Below are 27,932 nucleotides of genomic sequence, written 5' to 3' on the forward strand. Positions count from 1 at the left end.
TGTGATTGGCTGAATTATGTTTCCACGCCAACCATCTCGGTAGCTTGGCTTGTGCACGTGGTATTTTAAAAATCGTTGAAGATTTAGATTTCATATTGCACTGATGTATTCCTCATACCACCCAAAAGGCAGGGGACCTAGAGTATCAGCTACTTGCTGTTATTATGTCTTTAGAATTGTATTTAGTTTGGTTATGTCAGGATAAGTGAAAATTACCACCCAAAAATGCATCCTGGATGTTTAACATTACTAGCAGGGGTACCCGGAGTTGTTATATCCGGTCTATTTTTTGTGGCAGCTGAAAATACTTCCTTACACCAACTAAGGAATGGGGTTGGGGGATCATTTACTATTACCTTTCACATAGCGACAAAGGCTTAAGCATCATAGAGCGACGATTTTATTTATTTTAATCAAACTTTTTTTTCAAATTTTTCAAAAATTGTTTTGTCTAAAACACTCCCTGGCACTCACTGATGAACCTCTAAAAGTTTGACGAAGATCCGTTGAGCCATCTCTGAGAAAAATGGAGACATTCACAGACACACAAACGGAGATCTTATAGTTTAGATTCATATGAGAAAACTGCTTTAGATTAATGCTTTTCATTTGCACAAGGGTTTTCAGGAACACATCTCCAGTGTAAATAGAGGACTCTTGGACTCACTCCCACTCTCCGATGTACCATACTCTTCAGAGCATTGGTGTCACCAAAGCAGCCACCTGAGCAAGGGTTATACTGGGTGGTTTGCCATTGCCTTCCCAGCAGTAATCAGGGCAGAAATTTGGAATTTGGCCATGGTACTGGCGATAGCTCACCGACTTCGCGAAGGGCATTGTAGGGTCTTTAATATCCACCAATTACTGCCGGCAGACGGGACCTGATTTCAAAAGTGACAATCGTACTGTTTATTGATGGGCAACAACACCTAAGCCTTCTGTCAGTTCTGTTGTAAATTCAACACTTGTCTACTTTCTTTTCCTTAAATATATTATCTTCAAGTGTTGCTCATCCTTGTTAGCTTTGTGGATCTTCCATTCTTGTGTTTGCCAAATAGAGATGATGTTTCTCTGTACTTGTCGATTGGGTTCAGGATGCCACAACTTAAAAAAAAAAAAAATCGAGTGATGCGAGCTACTGGATTTCACTCATTGTTTTTCTGTCTGGAAAATAATTATCTGGTGATCTTCTACAGAAATTTTAACCATTTTATTTTCGGCTAACTGTTACTCCTGATAGCGTATATTTGTATTCTGCAGGATGAAAATTTGGCTTTTAGCTTTGTGGATGTATGTACATAACACAGTAGTTGCAGCTCTACAGCTTCTCCTACTGTTCAGAGAGAGTTTGTTAAGACAGAACAAAGAAGAACAAGAGCAAGAGTTATGCTCATCAAGAGTTATGCCCAATTGCTTTGCAATAGATGTCCCCTTCTGATGTGATATTTTAAATAACCCAATGTACATACATGAAGCAAAAGCATGCGTGTGACCAGGGTGGCAGTTCATAGCTGGATCGGGATTCAAACTCCAGCTAGACAGATATAGATATAGAGATATATAGAGGATTTAGAGGATTTTCCAAGTGTGCACAACTGTCGGCCATCCACTGACACCATTTAATTATGCTATTCACACAAAGTGAAATAGATTAAGTTTTTTTGTGTGTAATTTCAGTTTTAATCAGACGTTTCACACCAATAAACACGTCCCTTCATTTGGCCGGTGTATAATGGCACGTTCAGTGCTAAAAATAATAAAAAATAATCCGATGTACATTCATTAAGCAAAAACATGCGTACGGTTTATGTACATATATAATACATCGTGGTTATATTTATATACCTGAGTTCATTCCAATTGCACTGGGCCATGGACTAACACCCAGGCCTCAGGCCTGCCAATCTGTGCTGTTTCATGCAATGGTGGTGCATGATTATAATGGGGTGGAGTCAAGCCAGCTGTCCAGCCAATGGGTCTAAAGCAGAGGGGAGGAGTCACAGTAGCTAAACACTGACCCATGTATAATATGATATTTTCTCAGTCCAAGAGGGAGAAAAAAAATTGACGAAACACCCTGAAACTCGAACTTGTTCTGTAACTTATCATAATAAAGCCATGTACCAAGTTTCAGTTGAATATGTTAAAGGGTATGGGAAAAAAAATCGGAAAAAAACCACAGGAGGGACAGAGGGACAGACAGAAATCAAACCTATAGTCCCCTCCAGTGAAACCGGAAGGGGAATGATATAGGCCAGGACTGTACCTTCCCAATCACAGTGGGGCTTCCTTTCTGTGGAAAGGAAGCCTTTCTTTCCTTTCTTTCCCCTTCCGAGGAAGGGCTTTCTGGAAGGGTTTGTTGTGATTTTTCTGAGGGGTTTTGAAGGACAAAAGCAAAACTGCGACTTTGAATACTGCTAAAGGGGCTGTAACACCTTGACGATTTAGCCAGCGTATGAAAAATTTGTCTAAAACGCTGGCACATGTCGAATACGTTATGGGTAAGTTTTGTATACGTTGAGAGCATGCTGAAGCACGCTGGCGTATGTCGTAGTACGCCAAGCTTGTTGACAAATTTTAACATGCTCAAAATTTTTTGACGTATGACTCACACATTCTGCATATGCTGGCCATAAGTTGTAGGCACGTTACGCGATTGTTGACACACGTCGACACACGTCGACACACGTTACTTGTAAGTTACTCACAAGTCAAAAGACGTCGAGGGAATGTTTAGCGTATCCGAAACTTATTTCTAACCCATGAGTAACGTGCTTTGAACCTATGTGTAACGTATCTCCAACGCATATTGACGTATGTAGACGTATTTGACGTCTTCCGGACGACCACAGAACTTACTGAACGTGTTTCTAACTTACAGCTACCGTAAAATGGTGTATTGGCAGCGTTTAGGGGAATTGGTATATAACAATGGGGTTCACAGGAGAAACCCGTCAGTGTTTCAGACTCCATGGTGAGTACATGTCCATGTCAGTAGTATCAGTAGTAGTAGTAGGTGAGCATGTCATTAGTAGTAGTAGTAGTGGTAGTGGTAGTGGTAGTAGTCGTAGTAGTAGGTCCATGTCAGTAGTAGTAGGTGAGTGTGATGGAGAGGGTGTGGGTGATGATGGATCCACCTTGTGTCCGTGTCCACGGCTACGGCCAGGAGACTTCTTTGCAGCATTCTTCGGCTTTTTCTTTTATTTAAATGTTTTTCTACGCTGAACTATTGATGTTTTTTTTTAAGTTTTTGGCGTATTCATAACGAGTTGGACAAATGTATAACGTGTTACTAACGTACACAGAACGTTTCGATAACTGATACCAACGAATGCTTAGCGTGTTGTCGGCGTTCACAACGTATGCCCAACGATAGTCTAACGTATGCATAGCGTGCGGCAGCGTATCGTCGATGATCACGTGGCGTAGGCTATTCATAGGCTGCTGCTCAACGATTTAAATTGCTGCTGCTCAACGATTTAAATCATAACCGCACTAGAAATCGAAGTGTCAACATCACCGTCATGCCGAAGAAAAAAACAAAACAAAAAAAAAACATGGAGTCGGGAACACTGACAGGTTCCTCCTGTGAAGCCCATTTTTACATACCAATTCCCCTAAACGCTGCCAATACGGCATTATACGGTAGATGTAAGTTAGAAACACGTTCAGTAAGTTCTGTGGTCGTCCGGAAGACGTCAAATACGTGTACATACGTCAATATGCGTTGGAGATACGTTACATATAGGTTCAAAGCACATTACTCAAAGGTTAGAAATAAGTTTTGGGTACGCTAAACATTACCTTGACACGTTTCGACTTATGAGTAACTTACAAGTAACGTGTGTCAACGATCGCATAACGTGCCAAAAACTTATGGCCAGCGTATGTGGAACGTGTGCGTCATAGGCTGGCAGACGTCGAAAATTTTTGAGCATGCTTAAAATTTGTCGACGTGCTCGGCGTACTATGACGTATGTCAGCATGCTTCAGTGTGCTCTAAACGTATAGAAAACTTATCCATAATGTATACGATGTGTGCCAGCATATTCGGCAAATTTTTTATACGTCGGCATACGCTGGCTAAAACGTCAAGCTGTGACAGGGAATGACGGTGATGTTGACACTTCGATGTCTAGTGCGGTTATGATTTAAATCGTTGAGCAGCAGCAATTTAAATCGTTGAGCGGCAGCCTATGAATAGCCTACGCCATGTGATCGACGATACGCTGCCGCACGCTATGCATATGTTAGACTATCGTTGGGCCTACGTTGTGAACACCGACAACACGCTAAGCATTTGTTGGTATAAGTTATCTATAAGTTATCGAAATGTTCTGTGTACGTTACTAATACGTTATGCATACGTCCAACTCATTATGAATACGCCAAAAACTTTTAAAAAACATAAATAGTTCAGCGTACGCCAGCGTTTTACGTACATTTTGATACGTTGCCATACGCTGGCTAAAACGTTAAGGTGTGACAGCCCCTTAAAGACTGGTTGGAGGGACAACTGCAGCAACTCCTGTGAAATTCAATTTGCCTTGTGGAGACTTGGAAGCTGAGTTTTGTCAATTTCACATTTTCTCTGCTTCCACGCTGTACTGAGATTTTTATTTTTTTTCTGTATACCTTGTCGAGGCTCGTATGAGAGCTAACACACAATGCATATCAAGGGGGGGGCATGAGACAAGAGGGGAGGGAGTGGGAAGGACAAAACAGTGGGGAACAGAGACATTAGGAGATCTGTGGAATGGAGAGGGATGGGAGGGGGAACATGGGGAATAGAAGATGGACATTACAGGGACTTTCAGGAAGGAAAGCAGGGAATTTGAAGGAGGTGGGCTTGGGTGGATTATCGGGGGTAGAAAAGATCGAGTATTTGGATGGGGGATGATAAGAGGTGGTGGTGAACAGCCATTTTGAAGGCCTGGAGGAAGAATGGGAATGAATAGAGTGAGGGAGTTTATTCCAAATGTGGGAAAAAAAGAGGATTGAAAGAGTGAAGGTGAGCAGTGATTCGTGATTTTCGTAGTTTTACGAGAAGGGGGTTGTTGGCGGACCATGAGCGCCCTGCGGAAAAGTGGTGGGGACAAATCGCAGAGAGAGCAGGGGGTGAGGCTGGAGAGGAGACTGGAGAAGACAGAAAGACCACCGACCAACCTGTGGCGATTGAGTGAGAGGCCCAAAGACTCAGCCTCATTGAGGGAGATGCCAATGATCCAAAATGCCTTGGTTTCTACAGTGTGAAGCCGAGAAAGGTGGGAAGCAGGAGCACCAGTCCAGAGGGGAGAGCAGTACTCCATCGGCCTGCGGACAAAAGCTTTGTAAGTGGTCAGGAGCTCAGGTGGGCCGAGGAAGGACTTTGCACGATGGAGGATTCCCAATCAGCGACTGGCTTTGGAGGCGAAGTTTGAAATGTGGCTTTCCCAGGAAAGGTCATGGCAGATAATGAGACCCAGAAGCTTGAAAGAAAGGACTTCTTCCAGAGGATTGTGGAGAAAGTGGCTGGGAGGGGGGGGGGGTTCTAAACTGTCCTTTCGAAGAGACATAGTGAGAGTGTGAGATTTTTCATGTTCCACGTGTTGGACCAGTTTGTGATTTTATCCAGATCAGCAGTGAGCGAAGAAGCTGCTGCTTGCCGGTCTGAGGGATGAGCGATGGTACGGCAGAGGGTGGAGTCATCAGCAAAGAGATATAGAGGATTTTCCAGATAGTCAGAGAGATCATTGATGAAAACCAGAAAAAGAACAGGGCCCAGAACACTACCTTGAGGAACTCCAGCCTGGACAGGAAGGGGGGATGAATGAACTCCATTTAGGGCCACACGGTGACTGCGACAGGAGAGGAAGTCTGTGAGCCACGAGTGGAGATGGCCTTGGATACCATAGGAAGAGAGTTTGGTGAGCAGGACAGGGTGCCAGACTGTGTCAAAAGCACGTGATATGTCCAGGGATACGGCTTGGATTTCCTGTCTGGCATTGAGGACCTCCATCCATTGTTGAGAGAGCAGAAGCAGCATATCCAGGGTAGAGTGACCTGGTCTGTAACCAAATTGATAAGAAATCAAGCCATTGGAGAAGAGGAAGGATTTCATGTCTGAAGCGATGATGGATTCCATAACCTTGCTGATGATTGGGAGAAGGCTGATTGGTCTGTAGTTGCAGGGTTCAGTTTTTGCACCTTTTTGTGCAGGGCAGTGATGTTTGCTGATTTCCAAGCAGATGGCAGATGACCATGAGCAAATGAGAGGGTGAATAGAACAGAGAGAGTGTGAGCAAGAGCAGAAGAGCAGGCTTTGAGGACATGTGGGCTGATGCCGTCTGGACCGGTTGCAGAATCTGAGTTGTGGTTTGACAGCAAACTCTCCACCTTGTCAGGAGAAAAGGACACAGAGTCCAGGGACAGTTGGGTGCAACTGCGTAAGGTGGGTAGAGAAAGTGATGAGTTTTGGACACAAGATTTAGCTGCAAACACCGAGTTTAGGCATTCAGCTTTTTCACGTGCGGTATTAGCAGTGCGGCCATATGAAGTAAGGGATGGGATGGAGGGGGAACATACACCAGAACCAGATTTGATGAGATGCCACGAGGATTTTGAGGAGGGAGAGAGAGGTTCGAGAGTTCAGACGTGAGATGAGAAAGATGTTGTTTCTGGCTCTCCTGAGGGTAGATACAAACTTGTTACGAGCTTTATGGAAGGAACTGAGATTACACTCAGTTGGGTTTGCTTTCCATGAGGCAAAGGCAAGTTGTTTCAGGACAACTGCCTCACCACAAGCTTCAGTGGACCAAGGGCGGGAGGAAGGGTAGGACAACTGAAGACGAGAGGGGATAAATCTGTGCATGAGGTAGAGCAAGTTTCTTTGAAAGAATTTCCAGGATGAGTTGATGTTGGAGAAAGTAGCGATAGGAGACAAGTCTATAAGTTTGAGGGCTGCTTGGAGATGCTGCCAGTCGGCTTGAGTGAAATGCCAGACTCGACGGCAGTAAGGTGGTTCTCTGATAACACTGAACAAAAATTTCAAAAAAAATTTTTTACTGGAGATGTGTAAAGTGATTAAGACTAATTTGGGTACGCTGATTTCAAAAATCATAACCGTTTTGCTGTATCACGTCAGGATTTTCAGGAACAGAAATATTCCCATTGCCTAGAAGTCAGGATTTCAATGAAATTTACATATGTCTTTAACATGTCTATTTCGTACAATTGTTGTTAACTTGTGTTATATTTCTTTCTTTCAGATAAAGATGAGTAGGCGTTCCTGTACCAATCATCCTGACAACTTCTGTTATGTCTGTGGTCGGTATACCAAAAAAGATCAACAGCGAAGTATATCTACAGCAGTGAAAATGAAGGCCGCCTACTTTCACTACTTTGGGTGTAAGGTGGGGGACCAAGAACAGAGCTGGGCACCACACATCTGCTGCACAAGCTGTCACACAACCTTGACTCAGTGGTTGGTGGGCAAGCGCGCGAGCATGCCATTTGCGGTGCCCATGATATGGCGTGAGCCGCAGAATCATCATGATGATTGTTATTTCTGCTGCACAAGCATCGCCGGCTTCAACAAGAAGAATAAAGGTCACATCAAGTACGCTGACTGAGTCTCTGCTCGTAAACCTGTGCCTCATGATGACGAGAACCCCGTTCCAACACCTCCAGCTGATCAGAACATAGCTGTAGCAGTGGTGAAGAGGATGGTGATGATGAACCTTTTGAACCCGACACTCAAGAATCACACCTTCTGAACCAGGGAGACTTAAATGATCTTGTAAGAGATCTCTCGCTGTCAAAGGCGAAGGCAGAGCTGCTTGGATCAAGGCTGCAGCAGTGGAATATACTTGAACCTAACACCAAGATATCCTTGTTCAGAGCACGTCACAGAGACATGGCTGAGTTCTTTGAGATGGAAGACACGATGACATTCTGCAGTGACATCAACGGTCTGTTGAAAGAACTTGGGTGTGATCACGATCCTGCAGACTGGCGCCTCTTCATCGACTCGGGGAAGAACAGCTTGAAGGCTGTTTTGCTCCACAATGGCAACGAGAAACCATCAGTCCCACTGGCTCACGCGTTCGGCATGACAGAGACCTATGAGACTATGCGGCAGCTGCTTGATTCCATCAAGTACAATGACTTCAACTGGCACATCTGCGGAGACTTGAAAGTGGTGGCGCTGTTGTTAGGGCTGCAGTCAGGCTACACGAAATACATGTGCTTCCTTTGTCTCTGGGATAGCAGAGACGACAAGAATCACTGGACGAAGAAAGATTGGGAAGAGCGAAAAGAGCATGTACCTGGTCGACACAACGTGAAGCATGTCGCCCTTGTCGACCCAGCCAAGGTTTTCCTTCCACCACTCCACATAAAGCTCGGCTTGATGAAAAGTTTTGTACGGGCAATGGATCTGAATGGGTGTGGGTTTTTATACCTCAAGGAAAAGTTTGGCAACACCTTGTCGGAGGCCAAGATCAAGGCTGGTGTCTTTGTTGGACCGCAAATCCGACAGATTATGAAGGACGAAACTTTTCCGACAACTCTAAACCCCAAAGAGCTGGCAGCGTGGAGGAGCTTCAAAGCTGTGACGGACAACTTCTTGGGGAACGAGCGCGCGGACAACTATGAAGAAATAGTGTAGCAGCTGCTGGAGTCCTTCAGGAAACTTGGCTCCAGGATGTCCCTGAAAATCCATTTCCTACACCAGCACTTGAACTTCTTCCCTGACAACTTGGGAGCAGTCTCGGACGAGCACGGCGAGCGATTCCACCAAGAGATTTCACTCATGGAGACGCGTTACCAAGGGCGGCACAACCCGAACATGATGGGCGATTTCTGCTGGTTCCTGCATCGTGAAACTGACACAGAGCAGTACAAACGCAAAGCCAAATGCCTAAAGCATTTTTAATTACATTCTAGTGGAGTTTTTCTGTAATTTCTATAATTTTGAAGCATTCATGATGAAATAAATGAATAAATGAATTTTTGTAAATTTCATTGAAATCTTGACTTCTAGGCAATGGGAATATTTCTGTTACTGAAAATCCTGACGTGATACAGCAAAACGGTTATGATTTTTGAAATCAGCGTACCCAAATTAGTCTAAATCACTTTACACATCTCCAGTAAAAAATTTTTGCTGTTCAGTGTAATAGCCAGAGAGATGTCCACTTTGACAAGGACGTGGTCAGAAGAACCGATTGGAGCGGAGTAAGAGCAGCAGATATTGTCAGGGAAATTTGTCAAAATGAGATCCAGAAGAGATTGAGTACCATTGGTTGAGATCCGGGTCGGGAAGTTGACCGATTGAATCAGTCCCAATGAGTTGCAGAAAGCTTTTGCTGAGGTGCCATGACAGGTGAGAGAGGTACCCACACCGAGCCAACTGGCATGATGACAATTGAAGTCGCCACATATGAGGAAGAGAGAGTTTGGATGAGAAGATAGAAGTTGGTCCATGTTTCAGATAGTGCGGTGTAGATGGAGTCATCACTGTTAGGTGGACGGTACAGTACTGGTGGTGTGGGGGAGTGAGGGCAGTGCATGGAGAGAGGAATAGAGTCTTTGATGAAGAGAGCAACTCCTCCACCAGGGCGAGGGTCAGGTCCGTCAAACCGGAGGAGGGAGTAACCAGGGAGAGATACTTGGGAGTCAGACACGTCTTGGGGGAGGAAAGTTTCTGTTCGGCAGATTATGTCTGGTTTGTCATTGGCAACCTGTATGGAAAGATCTGAAAGGTTTGAGCGAAGGCCCCGGATATTTGAGGTCCATACTTTTAATGAAGAGGTCGGGGAGGAGGCTTTGGGTGCAGGGGTTGGGGGGGGAGGGGGAGGGTAAGACAAGGGACGAGGGGGGGAGGTAATGAGGATTGTTGAAAGAGTGTAGGGGATTGCAGAATAGCTCGGGGAGGGGGCCGAATGAGGAGGAGAAAAGGCTCTGTGGTGCTGGGGGAGAGGGGGGAGAAGGCAGTTGAGGATTTGAGGAGGTGGAGTGAAGAGATGGAGGTGAGAGGGCAGTGGAAGGAAGCAGCTTTGTGGATGGTAGTGTGTACTAGGTGCGGTGGGACGCAAGAAGCACGCGGGCCACCATCTACTCCGCTTTATTGCGCGACCAGAAGCACAGTCCTGCCACCCCTAGCGGGCGAGGCATGATATACGAAAACCCAATCACGTGACACAGCACACTCCTCCCCCCGTAAAATGACCCGTCACATAACGAACGGATAATCACAACATGACCATCAGAAACCCATCAACACTCATAATCCTCCAAGTACCGTGGCCGCACCCTGACCCGCCTCGGACGGGCAGCGCCACCAGACAGTCCAGGCTCATACGCTTCCCGGCTCGGTCGAGGTGAGACCCTCGCCGGACTCGCACTTTCCGCAACACCAGCTACCCCCGACTGCCCAGCCTGCTCGACGTCCCCGGGTAGGACGGCATCAGGCGAAGACCCCCTCGACGCCGGCCCAGCCAGCCCCGGCGATACAACGTCAGGTGCCGGCGAGACTACCGGTGGGGGCCCCGCAACGTTCGGCTCGGGGAGGTGTGGGGGGGGGGTGACGCTGAACAGCGATCATGCATCTGGTCCAAGTGCCGCTTCCACACATCCCCACCATCAGTCCGTACCATGCAATTCGCCGGCCCCAGCACCCCAGAGACCACCGCCGGCACCCACTTGGAACTGTGGAAATAATCGTGTACCATCACCCGCTGCCCCACCTCGAAGCTGCGCAGCTGCGTCGGACGCGACATTGCCCCACTCCCTGACCCTCCAGGTCGCAGCAAATCTAGCCTGGACCGCAAAGCCCGTCCATAGAGACGAATGGCAGGCGAGTCACCCGTGACAGGATGAACTGCGTTCCTGTAATGGAGCAAAAAAATATCGATCACCGCCTGCACAGGTGCAACACCCCCCCTGCGCAAAGCCCGCTTCAACATCTTGACAAACGACTCAGCTTGGCCATTCGTCTCAGGATGATACGGTGCGGACCTTAGATATCGAATACCATTCTGGCGCATAAACTCATCAAATACACCCGCGATGAACTGCGGACCATTATCAGAGACCAGGATCTCTGGCAACCCTTTATTAGCAAAGATCGTCCGCAGCTTCTCTACCGTAATGCTTGCTGAAGTATGCTGCATTACTACAACCTCCGGCCATTTCGAGAATGCATCAATAACAATCAAAAACATCTTGCCATTAACCGGTCCCGCAAAATCTACATGGACCCTCTGCCAAGCTCGGTCTGGCACAGGCCAGAGACTCGAAGCCCGACGCGGGTTATCAGCATCTGTCTGGCACGTGGTGCAACGCTTAACCAATTGCTCAATGTCTTTGTCCAACCCCGGCCACCACAACAGGCTACGAGCAAGACTCTTGGTCTTCACGATGCCCAGGTGACTGACATGCAGTTCTTCCAAACACCGCTGCCTGAACCTCGGTGGAATCACGGTCCTCATTCCCCACATTATGCACCGTTGGACCAACGACAGCTCCGCTGCGCGTGACGTGAAAGGTCGAAATGCCGGTGTCGAAGGCAGATCGCTCCAATTCCCCGTAGAAATCGCCTGGACGACACGGGCAAGCACCGGATCACGAGCCGACTCCACCGCGACCTGCCTGGCCGTGACCGGTCCGCTTTGGACCTGGTCCAGCGCAAACACATCGACCCGGTCGCCCAGCTCAGACGCAGGTGGACCCTCCGCACACGGCAAGCGTGAGAGCCCGTCGCAGTTAGCATGCTTCTCGGTGCTTCGGAACTGAATATCATAATCGTAAGCACCCAGAAACAGACAACACCGTTGTATTCGCGCGGCTGCTACCACCGGCACTCCGCGCCAGGGTCTCAGGATGAATTGAAGCGGTTTGTGATCCGTCTGTAAAATGAAATGCCGTCCCAGCAGATATTGATGAAACCTTCGCACACCCCAGACGATGCTGAGAGCCTCCCGTTCGATCTGGGCATATCCGCGCTCTGCTGTGGACAGGGTCCGGGATGCAAAACAAACAGGCCGCTCGGAACCATCGTCCATCCTGTGGGAGAGCACTGCCCCAATGCCATATGCAGAGCTGTCGCATGCCAATAGGAGCGGACGCGCAGGCTCGTAGTGCACGAGGACCGTATCCTCTGTGAGCAGCCGCTTGACGCGGTCGAACGACGCCTGGTGCGCAGGCCCCCAAATCCAGCGCTCGTCCTTCTTGAGCAACCGCGTCAGCGGCGCAAGTTGCGAGCTGAGCCCGCGCACGAACCTTTGGTAATACTGGGCCATACCAATGAACGAGCGCAGCTGCGTCTTGTCGCGAGGCGGTGGCATGCGCTGAATCTCCTCCACCTTCCGAGGACCTTTCAACAGCCCCTCCGGCGTGATGATGTGCCCGAGGTATTCCAAGCGCTGCTTGAAGAACGCGCACTTGTTCCTGTTTAAGCGCAGGCCGCACGCTTCTAGCTTCGTCAGCACTCGGGCAATGTTCGCCAGATGCTCGTCCGCCGTTTTCCCCGCAATGAGCACATCGTCCAGGTAGGTCTGAGCGGGCAGGCCAATGCAAACCTGATCTATAGCTTTCTGCCACAAAGCTGGGGCCGAAGCAATTCCAAAACAGAGTCGGGTATATCGATAGAGTCCTTGACACGTGTTGATTGTTAAAAGCTCGCTACTCCCGGGATCCATCGGCAGGTGAAAATATGCATCACGCAGGTCTAGCTTTGTGAAGTATCGACTCCCCGCCAATCGCACATATATTTCATCGATTGACGGCAATGGATATTGCTCCACGCTGAGCCCCGGGTTAACCGTGGATTTGAAGTCCCCGCACAATCGGACGTCCCCATTCCGTTTCAGCACCGTGACAACCGGGGTGGCCCAATCCGAGCATGACACCCGTTCGATCACTCCACAGGCCTCCAGCCTATCCAGTTCACCCTTGACCTTGTCCCGCAGGGTATACGGCACCAGACGCGGTTTACAAAACCGAGGAATCACCCCCTCCTTCAAGAAGAGTTTTGCCTCCATGCCCTTGAGTTTCCCAAGGTCGTCTCTGAACAACCCTTGATGTCTTTGAAGAATCTCCTCCAACTGATCTTCCCACTGGCTCGGCACGGGTTGCACAAGGTGAACTGCGGCCCAGTCTAGCCTGATGCGGGTCATCCAATCTCGGCCGAGGAGAGACGGCCCCCTCCCCCGTACGACGTACACCCGAAGCGTGGCGACCTGGCCTTGGTACCACACCGACACGTCTGCCATCCCGACTGGCGTTATCTTCTCGCGGGTGTACGTGAACAGCGCGAGGTTTGACCTGATCAGCTTCAAGCCGTTGAGTCTACGCGCGGTCTGTTCGCCAATGAGCGACACCGCTGCTCCTGTATCGACCTGGAACGTGATCGGCGTTTCGTTCACTTCGACCTCCACCGTCATCGGGCGCGCCTTCGTCGGGCCAACTGAACCCGGCTCAACAACGGCCGCTGGTTCCGCCCCGAGTCGCGTCGCACATCGCCGTCCACGACTTTAACGGTGGCCGACGCCCCACGGCACACACGCGCCAAATGACCCACCTTGTGACAATTCAAACACACGTTGCCTTTATACGGGCATGCACGGCGCAGGTGTCGACCTCCACATCCCAAGCATGTCCGCGGTGTCAGCCCGCCGCACGCGTGGCCGCGCGGCGACGTCCGACCCGCATCGAAGGTCGTGCGCGCGTCCCGGGGTGCTCGCGACCCCGCGTGGCCGGTGATGGCTCGAACATCCCCGCGAGTCTGCTCAACCGCCATGTGTGCTTTCATTTTCTCCACGATGTCCCGAAACGCCAGCCCGTCATCCCGGGGCCTGTTCGGTGCCACTAAATCACCCAGCAGCCGATAATGCTCCAGCGAAAGCGAAGCGAGCAAGATTGACTTCTGCTTGCTCTCGTCGACCACATCGTTCGTGTGGAAATAGCAATCCAATTGCTCTGAAAACGATTCGAAGTCGTCCCCGTCGAAAACGGGCATAAGTCCGTATGATCCCATCTTCGTCAGCCAACTAGTGTGTACTAGGTGCGGTGGGACACAAGAAGCACGCGGGCCACCATCTACTCCGCTTTATTGCGTGACCAGAAGCACAGTCCTGCCACCCCTAGCGGGCGAGGCATGATATACGAAAACCCAATCACGTGACACAGCACAGATGGGAGGGGGGCAACTTTGGGAAGGATGAGTGAGGGGATGAATGGTGGGAGAAAGGTGAGGGGGAGTTTTTGAGAAAGGTGAGAGGAAGGCTTGGAGGGAGAAGAGTGGGATGGTTGCTTTGAGAGTGACAGTGAGAGTGAGGCATGAGAGGGGTGAGTTGGCACTGAAATTGGAAAAAAAGAATGGTTGATAGAAAGCGAACATTCATAGCAAACTGGGGTTTTTAAAAGTTTTTGGTCAGTTATGCGATTAAACACATTTCTTGAGGGATGCAATAAAGACAAATTCAGAAAATGGAGAGAAGAAACGCTCTAACAGTTGGATTTTTTAGGCAAGGTATGAAGGAAAGGTCAAATTGAGAGCAGTTTGTTTAAATAGCAAAAGAGTAATGCATTATGATACAGTAAATTGAACCACATGTGTGAAAGAGGAAGATGAAGCATTATAAGAGATCGTTTTTGTTATTATTATTAATGTTTGAGAGAGTTTTCAACAGATTAGGTCATGGAAGTGTTGTGGAAAAAAAAACAAGGAAGAAGAAGAGGAAGAAGAAGAAGAAGAAGAAGAAGAAGAAGAAGAAGAAGAAGAAGAAGAAGAAGAAGAATCTGAGAAAGGTTGCATTTTTTTGTTTGTTTTTTTTATTTAAGAGAAGAAATAGAGTGATTGGTTGGGAGGGATGGGACGTTAGGAAAGTGGGGAAGATAGAAATTGAAGATAATGGGGAGAAAAAAAAACAAATAAACACTATCGTACACTGAGGGAAACAAAGGATTGGCCTCAAGCCTCAATGATAGGCCTCAAGCATCCAGTAAGACAAGTTCGACGAAATCTCACAAAATAGCACAATTTTTTAAACAAAACCGAACTAGGAACACACAGTAACATGTAGGTGAGAAAATAAACACTTAAAATGGGACAGATAATGACCGGAAACTTAACTTTGAGATCGTCAGCAGGGAGCCCCGAAGGAGACCTGCCAACGCTCCAAATCCAGAACTGGAGTTTCAATGGTGCTGATGGTGCTGCTTGAAATGCTTGAGTTATGCACATCCTTAAAGAATCTTAAAATGATGTCAGAGGTCCCTATAATCTGTAATTGTCGTGGTAACAGTAGAATGATGATGACAACGACGACGACGACGACGACGAACATTAAAAAATAGACAAAAGGAATATTATATATTGTTGTTATTATAAGAATTACCTTGACATCGTTTGTCAGTATTAAAGGAATGGTGGGATCCCTGAGAGGTATGTGGACTCACCTTTGAGCTGTGGTTTGAATGTAGACCCACCTTTAAACTGTCACCCTGGTGTTTTGCATGCAGGGTGATGCAGTGATGATGTAAGTGCTGTCCATCAGAAGGGCATGAAGCTGGAGGACCAATCTGCTGGCAGCACTGGCTGTTGATGGATCTTGAAGATCCCAGTGTCTTTGGCAATGATTAGGTGAGTTATCACTGGCACCCTTTCCCCCAACAGACCCATCAAGGTGAGAATAATTGAGGTCGTTTAAGTAGTAGTAGTAGTAGTAGTAGTAGTAGTAGTAGTAGTAGTAGTAGTAGTAGTAGTAGTAGTAGTAGTAGTTGTAGGAATCAGGTCAGGTCAGGTGTGGGAGCATGCGCCAGAGCAGCACGTCGCTGCGTTCACTTTCCGCCGGAACTCCAGTGGCCTCTGTCTGGCACATGCCTGGCCCGTCCCCATCTCCTTGAGATGCCCATCAACCTGCTGCAACCATGAGGCATGTGGTCGGCCCATTGGCCTCCTCCACTCACGAGACTCCCTCGCTGAGAGAATCTGGTGAGCAGGATCAGCATCAGGAAAACGAGCCAGATGTCCATACAGCCACAGCTGATGCTCACGGACGATGCAGGGAACAAATCTAATTTGAGTCTCTCTCAGCAACTGCTCGTTGGACACAAAATCCCACCAACAATAGCCAAGAATTCTCTGAAGAGACCTGGTACCAAAGGAATTTAGTCTCCGTCTCAGATCCTTGGTCAGAGTCCAAGTCTCGCATCCATAGAGCAAGACTGGAAGCACCAAGGACCTGAAGACTCGGACTTTCGTCCTCCCGCACAGGTACCGGCAGCACAACACCCCATTATCCAGTGAATCCATGACTCCCTAGGCCCGACCCTGACGTCTATTGACCTCTGGCTCACAGCCAGCAGAGACATGAATATCACTGCCAAGGTAAGTGAATCTCTCCACGACCTCAACATCCTGACCACAAACAGGCACAGACAGGACAGCAGTAGTAGTAGTAGTAGTAGTAGTAGTAGTAGTAGTAGTAGTAGTAGTAGTAGTAGTAGTAGTAGTAGTAGTAGTAGTAATAATAGTAGTAGCCGTAGTAGTAGTAGTGGTCGTAGTACGTAAAGTTTAATAAAAGAAAGATGAAATGAATCTTCTTTGGCTGTCGCTATATCCGCAAGGCTTCCTGAATTAAGCTGATACACGACCTCCCTTGCATTTCTCCTGTCGCTGTTAGGGTCTCAGCCATTGCACGTCAACTCCCCAATGCTCTAGATCACCCCCTGTTCATTATAATGTCTTTGTCATGGTTTTTCGTTGTCTCGAGTATAAACCCTCAAATAAAGATTTCATCTCCACCAACCTCGATGTTAACATGAAGTAAGTAAGGAGAAGAAAAATCAACATGATGATAACAACACAGAAATGATTTCGATTCGCAAAATTTAAAACGCAACTCGGAAACTGCTGACACTAATCTGTTTATGCTGTTAACACAACTCCAGCTTGCCAGGCAGGCATCCAGTGCTGACTGGGTTCCACAATCAGCACTTCACATTTAAGGAATGAAAGACGAAGATTTTTTGGCTTTACTTCAATTTAAAAGAGGGACATATTATAGACTGCACAGCCATTATCTACAAAAGCCTAACAATCACAAACCATTCAAATCAACGTTTTCTGACCATCGGAAAACCTGAACCTTGTTATTCCTTGTCATCATCAATGATGACATGACCAAACAATCCATGCATTACAGACAAGCGGTGCCAATTACACACAGTACGGTACCTGTTTGTAGCATGCTAAGCATCACAGTAGCCCTGCGAACGCCCAGGATGCTGATGATCTGGCACTCATACTCTCCCTGGTCCTCCAGCGTGGCCTGCATAATGCGCAATGTTCCATTTGGAAGAACAGTGTGACGCCGATCAGAAGGAAGGGGTCCTCCTGAAGCAAAGGTCACACCCAGTGTGATCCCACATAGTGTGGACCTCAACATAAAACTGTAATACAAAGGTACATTTCAAAGTTTACAATTTGCTGAAATGAAATCTACCCTAGATTATTGGTCTCAGTGTAGTTATTGCGTTTTTATAAGTGCCTCTATGACCGATATTAAAACGATTTTCAAGAATTTCTTCAAAACCTTACTGCCAGTACCTGTAAAGTGAGAGTGCCAGAGATCATCAGAAAACTTAAATGATTATATAGTGGGGGAGGGGATTTGTGACTACTGTTGCTGAGACACAAGTGTGAATGATCTTGGACAGTTGAATATGTGCTCCTTCTATGGCTCTTATGAATCTTCTATCAAGCACAAATACCAACGTCAGATGGCCTATTCTTTGCTGGGTAAAACCTGTAGCTTCACCAATTCGTCTACAATCTGTAAAAATGCTGGTAAGGCTGCTTATGAAGATCACTCCATGCTGATGATGACCAGTGACCCAGAAATGCATCCGTGAATTGATACCCATCTCAAGTGGAGGGTTCACATCGTCAAAGGAGGAGGAGATTGGGACCATACTCTGTACAGAGCGTTGGTGCTGCTTAAGCAGTCTCCTTGGCTATTGGGCACAATCCTGGACGGGTCGCCACTCCGACACAGTATACCAGCATGCTGGCACTCATTTTGCCGACCTCGGAAGGATGACAGGCCGAGTTAACCCCACCTGGTATTAATTCAACGGTAGAGCGGGATTTGAACTCAGGACCCAAGGATCCAAAGCCCGCCACCCTAACCATTAAGCCAACACCAGGCATACATTGTCAAAAAAAGGCTTTGAAAGCCAATGGAGGCTGTATGAAGAATCGTTGTAAACTATTATCATGAAGATGCTCAGTAATATGTTCCACCATTCTCAATTAATTCAAGCAAAGATGGGCTGAACAGAAAATTGCATAAGCAGAGTATCAAAAGATAGCATTTGGAACTGCTTGGCTCCTTTATGAAGGGATATTGCGAAATTAACTCTTGACAAAGATTTCTCAAGATCTGATGAGACTGTCATCAGCTTTCTATAGGATCTCAAGAGAAACAATTGGTGATCTTTGTTTGTGAAGGAAGAAACATTCTACCGGTGGATGAATAAAGCAGAGTTTGAGCTCGTCTCTTGCCCCCTTTCTGTTCAGAGACAGCTGTAACAGGAAAGGTAAGATCATGAAGAGCTGTTTAAATGGAAAAGCTATTGGAATTGTAGGTTGAACTGCTGCATGGGGTGACAAGGAAACAATTTAATGTTGTTCCTTAAGAACCTGAGCTCTGGCAGCAAAAGGAATGTTGAATAACTTGTCTTTGTTATTCATTTGGTGTATGTCTGAAAAGGCATAGTGGAGGAAGCAACTCCAGAAACCATTTTCACCAGAAAAGAACATTTCCTATGAGTTTCGTTTCAGGTGAGAAACACGAGAAACAGGTGGGTTTCGTTATAACGAAGGTAACTTTTGGTAAGCAATACCGTTATAATGAATGACATTTTACCTGATATAATGACATGAAACTGCAGAATTCTCTTGAACAAAGTTTTCTAAATATGTTGAGCCATTGTGGAGACATTCACTAAACTCTCAAGCCCAGACAGGAATTGCAAGTCAAACCAAATAAGGTGAGAAATGTTTGTTTTTTGGACGATGCATTATTATTATTGTTATTGTTGTTATTCCGTATGCAACATATGGCTGCAAGTAGCATCACTGGCTGAGTGGAGTGGGGCTGGGCCGCTGATGCAGTGCCCTCTGAAGGTGATGGCAGGAATTTGTAATATTGTCCATGGTGCCAAAGGTATCGCCTACTCTTTGTGAAGGACACCATGGGATCTTTAATGTCCACCAACTAATGCTGGCAGATGGTACTCCCAGTTTAACATCCATCTGAGGGACGGCAAACACATCAATGGCCCGCCCTGCCTGTGAGACACCAGGATGACAACTTGTAGCTGAGCCGAGATTCCAACCGAGGCTAGACAGCTCAGAGCTGAGTGTGCAAACCTCAACCCATCCTGAATGCCTTGGTGTGTGGTGTTGTAGAGGGGAGAATCTCAGTACAACAGATTTTCAATACAACAACTTGGGAATACAGAACATATCCATTCATGAAACAACACTCTACTGCAGTAGGCCAGTTTGCACACTCTAGATTTTCTTTTTTTTTAACTCCCCAACAAAAGAACGTCTGTGTATTACACGGCAGATGGCACCGATAACAATTAGTGTCGGTGAGTTTTCAAATATGACATGTGACAAACATATGCGAGAACAATGAATGATGAGTTTGAGAGAAAAACGAGGTGGTTGTGGGAGGAAGGTGTGTAGTTTTGGTAGCAGTAATAGTGTAACAAAATAAGATTGATTCCAATTTTTTTTTAAAGGACAAAAGGTATAAATATGCTCACAGGTGTTGCGATGAAGTATCCAGCATTTTTGAAGGTCCTACCTGCCTTAGTCCAGGCGATAATTGGCTTGGGATGGCCCTGGGCCTCGCAGTGAAAGTCAATGTTGCTCCCTTCCATGACCTGCTGGTCCTGCGGAGTGACCGTGAAATGTGGGGCAACTGCAGAGACAAGTATGAGCATTCCTTAACACTGCATCGTTAAACCATCCAACCGCTTCACATAAATATGAATGAATTATCTCCTGGTTTAAAAAAAAACCAAAAAAAAAACCAACGACTTGCAACAGTGTTCTGCATTTTCATTTCAATTATCTCATACTACGTACTGTTTATAGTTTGCGTCTTAGATATTGCACAAATTAACCACCTATCGCACCACATACGACCACAGCTCGTCAAATACGATGGTGCAGAGGTAGCATGTGTAGAATTGAGTTGTCTCATCCGGGTTTTGATTCCCGAGCCGAATATTACCTGCTGGATTGGTAATTTGCAGGTGGGATGTTACATCGCAAAGTGTGCCATCCACTGGATGGATGTTAATCTGGCTCACCCACCTGCTCGCATTATCACTGGCACCCTGATCAAATTACAAATTAGAAGGCAATGGCAAACCAGCCAGTATAATCCTTGCCTTGGTGGCACTACTGCGGCATTTGGACTGCTGCGACGGCACCGAACCTCCCAGCCGGTGGAGCACCAGAGAGCTCCACCTCTCTGATTGGGCCATCTCAAATTCAGCCGCTGATGGCTGTGGCAGCCATTTTCCACTGCCATCAAAAATTTTGAGATGGCCCAATATCCAAATCTGTTCATAATATGTTAGGCTACTAGTGTGCCAAATTTGGTGCTTTCCTCACAAAATGCACAATTGTTATGCTAAGTTGCCCCAATATGTTGAATTAACACCAGGTCGGGTTTATTCATCCTGTCATCCTTCTGAGATCGACAAAATGAGTGTTAGTGTACTGGTGAATGGGGGCATCCCATCAGCAGCACAGCTGTGCCCCCAGAAAATGATGTGGCCAAGCAGCAGTCAGTGTCCATTCTGAATAAATAAATTAATTGTAACGACCAATGTGCTCATGTGACTGTTACGTGTGTTCACAGATCATGAAAATAATGGATTTTATTAAAACCAAGAGTTGATTGGAGTAAGTTAACTGCAGGTGTGGCTGATGCATCTTGTCAGATAAACCATTGTCGATCACTAGCTGAACCGAGGTAACATTTTTGCAACAACAGATAATTAACACAACGTGCAAACCGCAAGGTGAAAAATGCACAAGTGCTGCAAGATGATGAGAACGGTTATCTGGATGTCACGGCTCGCATGCCTGTGTCAATCCGCCCCTCCTACGGGGTATCTGAGTACACATGGCCCATGTTACTCCCTGATGAAGACTTATCGGCTTCAATCCACCAGATACCGTCACATCTCTGAAGCTAAGAAGCTAAGTGGAGTAAAGCCCGGTTAGTACTTCGGAATATTTCTGTGGGAATATTTCATCCATTCTTCTAACGATGGCAGGATTGACCAATTGTTAGTGTGATGGCCTGTTCCTCCTAATTATACCCTTTCCCTTCTCACCTTACATCTCCCACAACCTGTTAGCTGTCTGGTCATGGATTCGCTCCACTGTGGAGCGAATCAAACTTAAATTGCAAACCTGGTTCAGTGCCTGCAGGATGTAGGCACTATATCTCAGAGTACGTCAGAATTTCGATGAGACTGTAAAGCCTGCTGTCTCATCTGCATTTGGCAGCTGGGCATTAAAGATCCCCACCATATCTCTCAAAAAGAGTAGGCCATTGAGTGCTGACCTTCTGGCAACATTCTTTGCTGAGAAATGAAATCAGATGTGAAAGCAAATTATAAAAGGAATGTAGACTACAGGTTGAACTAGCTCAATGGTTAGTAAGGAGTTATAACATATAATTCAAGTAAATTGATAGATTAAGTTAATGGGTTATGGCAGATATGGTACAGGTATGATGGGAAAAATAGCTGCTGTACAGTACAGTACTTACTTCCTTCCTTTAATATCTTTGTACAAGCTTTTGTGGGTTTCTATTTTTTTCAGAACTTTTGCCTTTTTGACAAAACTGAATATGTGTGTACATTTCAAGACTTACGTATCACGTGGTCCACTTACAGGAAATAAGTTGAAAACATGTTTTATTTTAAAACCTTATTTTTATGCTTATTAATGGCAATTTCACATTCTATTAAAGTAGCAAGCAAATCTTAAATCATAATTCTGGAAGATATAACAAATAATATTAATTGTGCGGAGTTGGCAACTGACTCAAGTCACAAAAATTTTGCGACTTACGACTTGACCCAGACTTGACGAAATTGTCTTGAGTCAGACTTAGGACTTGCGACTCGCTTGCAACTTACATGTGACGAGTTTATAATGACTTGTTGACAATGTTCAAAAATAATCGTTGAATAAACATCGAGTTACCATTCTCCACGAAAGTTAAAGGGAATGTCCACTTTTCAGACAGGACAGAGCACACCATGTTCAAATGGCAAGCACCGGTTTTAGTGTGGGATCGTGGGAAGCACAACTTTATTGAAAGCATGAACATTTTATTTCTACCGACTCGGGGAAACTTGGCCCCTGAATCGGTAACCTCGTGCACATTCCGAACTGATAAAATGATTTTGTGATAATTTCAATGTCATTGGACTTGGATTATTTAAACTTCGTCAATAGTTGTAAATTATATCATGACTTATCTTTTCAAAAGTAAAACATAAAAAATACGGTACCTTAAAAGACAACAATTGAAGTTAATAGGTTGTTTCATTTTAACATACATAATAAATATACAGGTAAATTATTGAAATATCCTTACCCGTTCCTTACAATACATGCACGCTCTGACGGCTGATCACAAGGCGGGCATGTAGGCTGCACTTGTGTGATATTAATTTATTCATGATGGTGGAAACCCTTCCCAAAGTGATTGCATCCAGATTTTACTTAATTTTTTTTTGCTGGGAAGAAAGGAAAACTAGAAGGGAACAAAGGAAAACTCGATGTTTATTCAACGATTATTCAAGAGTGGAGCGCATACCTCCACTAGTCCATGAGCCAGACCGAATTTCATTACCAAAAAGGGAACAGACCCCACCATGATTTTTGGTTAGCTTGATACCTCACGTGTCCGAAATCAGTTGACGGACAGACAAGGAAGGTAGCTTAATGACCTTTTGGTGGCCATCTTTAAAAATGCCTGCCGTTATTTCACCAAAATGGAGGAAATTGGAAAATACCCACAACTCACCTCCAGAATGTCCTATGGACATGCGGTTTGGCTTAAAATGATTGTATGAACATTCTACATCTGCCAATATATAGTTTTGGATAGTTATTTGCGATGGTATGTTCCAAAATTCGAAATTTCTCCCAAAAAAGTGGCATTTTTAGGGTTTTTTTGCTATATGTTATCAGAAGTTTTCTGCCAATTAATGTTCAAATATATCTAAGCTCATTTTTTTACCTTGGTCACCAAGAGTGGTTCATAAGGCATTCAAAGAAAGTCAAATATCAAGTTATCGGAACTTCACAGGATTCTATAGATACGTTTTCGTAGATGATCTATTTGTCAGTTTTCGGCCTTTTTTGGGGTACCCGATCTCAAAAACCTTCTATACTATGCCACCATTGGGGTTTCAAAATATCTAATAGGCATTTTTATAACTGAAATAAGATTTTACATATGCTCATTATATACTAGACCCTCTGCTCAGTATATCTGGTCAGTATACATTTCCCAGGTATTAGTACATCCCAGTATATATCAGGTCAGTATCTGGTCAGTCAGTATACTGGTCAGTATACATTTCCCAGGTATTAGTACATCCCAGTATATATCAGGTCAGTATCTGGTCAGTCAGTATACTGGTCAGTATACATTTCCCAGGTATTAGTACACCAACTGGGGCCCTATCCCTGGCCCTATCATGGAAAGGGACACAAAGCCCATCAATGACAGATTGTGATTAATGCGAACAATACCCTGAATGTCTATTCATCTATTTATAGCCCCAAAATGTGCAGGGTACAAACCAGGAGTTGACCGGTACTCAGCAAAGGGACCAGTAGTTTGCTATTGTTATAGTTGTTTTCAAAATCAACAACATTTGTATGTCTTACCAGTTACTGTTAGTGGTTTTCACAAAACTTGTATTAAAAAGTAATTCACCAAATATTGCCAATATTTTTGGTGGTGAAGGCCCATATGGTGTCCAAGATCTCCGAGAAATTATTGATATGTCCGCCAAAAAAGCGTTGAATCAAGTTCCTTTGGGTATATCTGACTCTGTACATGTACCCTAACTGGAGGGTACCGCGAGAGCCGGTTTGGTTGATCCAACAACTTCTGGCTATTTTCATACTTAGGTGATCCAGTAATGCAGTCTGTGTTCAAACTGCATCCCAATGCCCTGCCGAATTAAACTTTTACTGACAAATGAATGATCATTTCATGTTATTGCTAACTAATATCCAGATGTTGTTTGACCGACCAAACCAGTTCTCGCGGTACGTCTTTGTGTGGCAAAGACGTACCGCGACCCCCACCCCTCCCCCAGTAATTTCCTGGCAAGGTTTTCCCGACGTCTTGACTTTAGCACTCGTCCACAAATTAAAATACACTGTTTCTCAATATGTACTCAACCACAAAAATATATCTAATTTAGTCTTCCTCGTCACTGTCACTATCATCCATGTCTTGCAATTGGTCTTCATCCTCTGTCTCATCACGCATATTGGCACAGTTTTGTAGTCTGCACGCTGGTGTGCAGCTGAAACCATTCACTACACAGGGGCAGTCATCATTACAACTTCTTGGGCACTTGCACGACATTAGTGCCAGAACAGCCTCTGGGGCTGGAGCAATTGTAAGCCAATATATTTCCAAGTTTCCCTTTACCGTTATCCAACCATGCCCTTCTGTGGGACTGGGTATCTCAGGAAAGTTCTGGAGACTACGCCTCCAAATGGCAGACTGGTAGTTCGCACGTTGCGTGTGTTGTTTTAATGCATCCTTGCACGGGGAAATCTGTCCCGATGAAATATCCCCTTTCTTTGAACAGAACAAATCATAACGGAGGATGCTGACCTCCTTGACATTCGTGTTTGAGCAATATATGCTACAGGTGAATGCCTGCATAGTTTCGAACATTTCATCTCTGACGACCCACTCCTGACCAAGTTTCATGAACGCTTCTCTGAAATGCTGGTTTTTGTGGATCAAATTGATTGCTTTTACCTTACCCTGGCCAGCGAATGAACTCGTTGAATCACAGCCAGTCCACGCATGGACTCCTATCAACGACGTACACACATCCTTGCCTAGTATTGTGCCCAACCTTGAGATGTCAATAAGTCTGATTTGGTTTTTTTCCCCGCGTCTTAACAGGATTCTACTGGTCCCGAATTCCGAATGTAGGCCAAGGGGGATCACAAATACATCAGTATCCTCTGAAATCACCATAACCTTTGGATACGTAATGGCAGCATGTTTGCAATGAACCAGCATTCTCGTGTCGGCTTCTTCATGGGTTGATGCAAGCGCCGCAATCTCTGTCACATTATCCTTTGTAATCTGGAAAAAAACTTTTCACCAGAGGTGACCATCATTGTTGTGTTACCAAGTTTGTCTCTGTTCCGTTCTTCCTTCCAGTTGTCAGCGAGAAACATTGTAAGCTTGTTCTTGCTTTCCTTACTCGCCGACATCCTTTTCCAGTTCTTTATTCTGTGTCCTGGCTTTATCTGATTAAATACAATGCCATGTTGAGAGCCACGATGCAACCGTTCTGCATCTTTAATCGACAGGTCTTTGTAGACGTCAAACACGACATCGACTCGTCCACTTCGCTGGCAATCATTCAGGACTTTCTTCAGAATTATCACTGAGAGTTCTTCAAATGTCAGATTCTCGCCGTGAATCTTTTGGACTATCCCCATGGCATCAACTATCGTTGCCCGAGGATCTGAGGACAATTCAACATTAGCAATTTCTTTTTCAATATGTTTGCCCAAAGTTGCTTTCCCTGTTTTCTTTAGGGTGCCGTCACCATTGGCCAATGCCCATGGTTTGGGACCGAGAGGATAGCAGAGAACTTCTTTCATATCTATCTTCCTGTTCTGAGCGATCAAGATCATACGTCTTGTCAGTGCATCACATCGTACCGATCATGCACAGCCATGTAGGCCCAGTCACCTGTATGTATGGTACAATGTGTCAGCATTGCTCCACCCCAACCTTGAATGCCAGTGGAAGTGGTGTGTAGAATCTTTATTGCCGAGTAGAGTAGGATAGGCAAAAGTGCATCATGGGCAGGGGCGTAGCCCTGGGTGGGGGGAGGGGGGAGGGGGTCAGCACATACTCTGACCAGGCTATGGCCGTGCTGGACAACACTCAGTTTATGTACTTACATTTTTGGCATCTGGACAGCACTTACAATGGGTTAAAGCACCAATGAGTCCAGGATTGTTTCCAAATGTCATGACCTTGCCTGCCATTTGCTCACAAGCAGCTACTTTCACTTTAAGATTCATTTTCATGTAGATTTTTTGAAATTGTAGATTTTTGTTGTTGTTATTGTTGGTAAATCTTCCATGGGTGCCGTGGGCTACCCAGATCTAGCACACCCAAGCGTCAACCCATGGGGGGGGGGGGCTTGGGCTGCCAGAGGCAGAAGACAATACGAATCCTCCAATTTTTCATGAAGTCAGAACCTGTGCATCAGACATAAAGTCCCCTCACCCCTTTCCATCATCCGAAATCCAGGCCAAGGGGCTGCCAGCTATGAGTGACTGTTAACAGTTCATACAGGGGAATTCATGAGCATGAACTCCTGCATTGTATTCCGATAAAAAACTGTTATGTGGAGTGTTGTGAAAAGTTTTATTGATATCAATTTACCGCTACCCCAAAAACGCCGAAAACAGCAAATAGGAGCATGTCACAATACGTATCTATAGAATCCTGTGAAGTTCAGATAACTTGTTATTTGACTTTCTTTGAATGCCTTATGAACCACTCGAGGTGGCCAAGGTAAAAAATTATCTTAGATATATTTGAACATTAATTGGCAGAAAACTTCTGATAACATATAGCAAAAAAAACCCCCTAAAAATGCCACTTTTTGGGGATAAATTTCGAATTTTTGAACATACTGCAGCAAATAACTATCCAAAACGATATTTTGCAGATGTAGAATGTTCTTACAATCATTTTAAGCCAAACCCCATGTCCATAGGACATTCTGGAGGTGAGTTGTGGGTATTTTTCCAATTTTCTCCATTTTGGTGAAATAACGGAGGGCATTTTTAAAGATGGCCACCAAAAGGTCATTAAGCTACCTTTCTTGCAAGTCCATCAACTGATTTCAGACACTTGAAGTATCAAGCTAACCAAAAGTCATGGTGGGGTCTGTTCCCCTTTTTGGTAATGAAACCTGAAATTTTGAGGTCTGGCTCATGGACTGAGAGATTTTGAGGTCTGGCTCACCACATAATGCATGATCCACGAGAACATATCAGGCCTAATACATTTTGAAATATCATTCTATACAGTACTATATAGTTTTTGGCCCCATCTCTCAATGGTGAAGAATCACTATAAAAATTAAATAATTCTCGTATCCAGATCCGGATTCGGATCTTCACCAAAATCGAATCAATTCTTCCTTGTCACACACACAACCTGTCCCCCAAGTGTTTCATCCAAATCCATCCCCAACTGTTTGAGATACCATGCTACATATTAATTTGGCATGATGTGTCAATGTGTGAGGACATGCTGAAGAAGAATCACTTTAAAAAAGTATCAGATCCGGATTTTGATCACCAAAATCGAATCAATTCTTCCTTGTCACACACCCAACATAGCGACCAAGTTTCATCCAAAACCGTCCACAACTTTTTGAGAAATCGTGCTATATATCCTTTTTGGTCCGATCTCTCAATGGTGAAGAATCACTTTAAAATTCTAGTAGTCGCATTTGGATCCGGATCTTCACCAAAATCTAATCAGCTCGTCCTTTTCACACACCGAACCTGTCCACAAAATTTCATCTGGATC

The 27,932-nt window shown here is 45.4% G+C and overlaps 1 protein-coding gene across 4 annotated transcripts in view; it reads right to left on the reverse strand.

Annotated features, from left to right (window-relative positions):
- Window positions 1–27,932, reverse strand: part of PXDN (peroxidasin) — a 202,716-nt gene that overhangs the window by 65,522 nt on the left and 109,262 nt on the right. For all 4 annotated transcript variants that reach the window (XR_015061649.1, XM_085895156.1, XM_085895157.1 and 1 more), the window contains exons 11-12: window positions 19,866–19,982; window positions 17,222–17,380 (exon numbers count right to left, since the gene is read on the reverse strand). Coding sequence is in view for 3 of the 4 variants with exons in the window: in XM_085895156.1 (XP_085751282.1) it covers window positions 17,222–17,380; window positions 19,866–19,982 (276 nt within the window). In the remaining variant the exon portion in view is untranslated. The remainder of the gene's footprint in view (window positions 1–17,221; window positions 17,381–19,865; window positions 19,983–27,932) is intronic.

Source organism: Eptatretus burgeri, chromosome 9 (assembly GCF_056783735.1).
Source record: "Eptatretus burgeri isolate ZD-2024b chromosome 9, Ebu_testis_v1, whole genome shotgun sequence".
Classification (NCBI taxonomy): domain Eukaryota; kingdom Metazoa; phylum Chordata; class Myxini; order Myxiniformes; family Myxinidae; genus Eptatretus; species Eptatretus burgeri.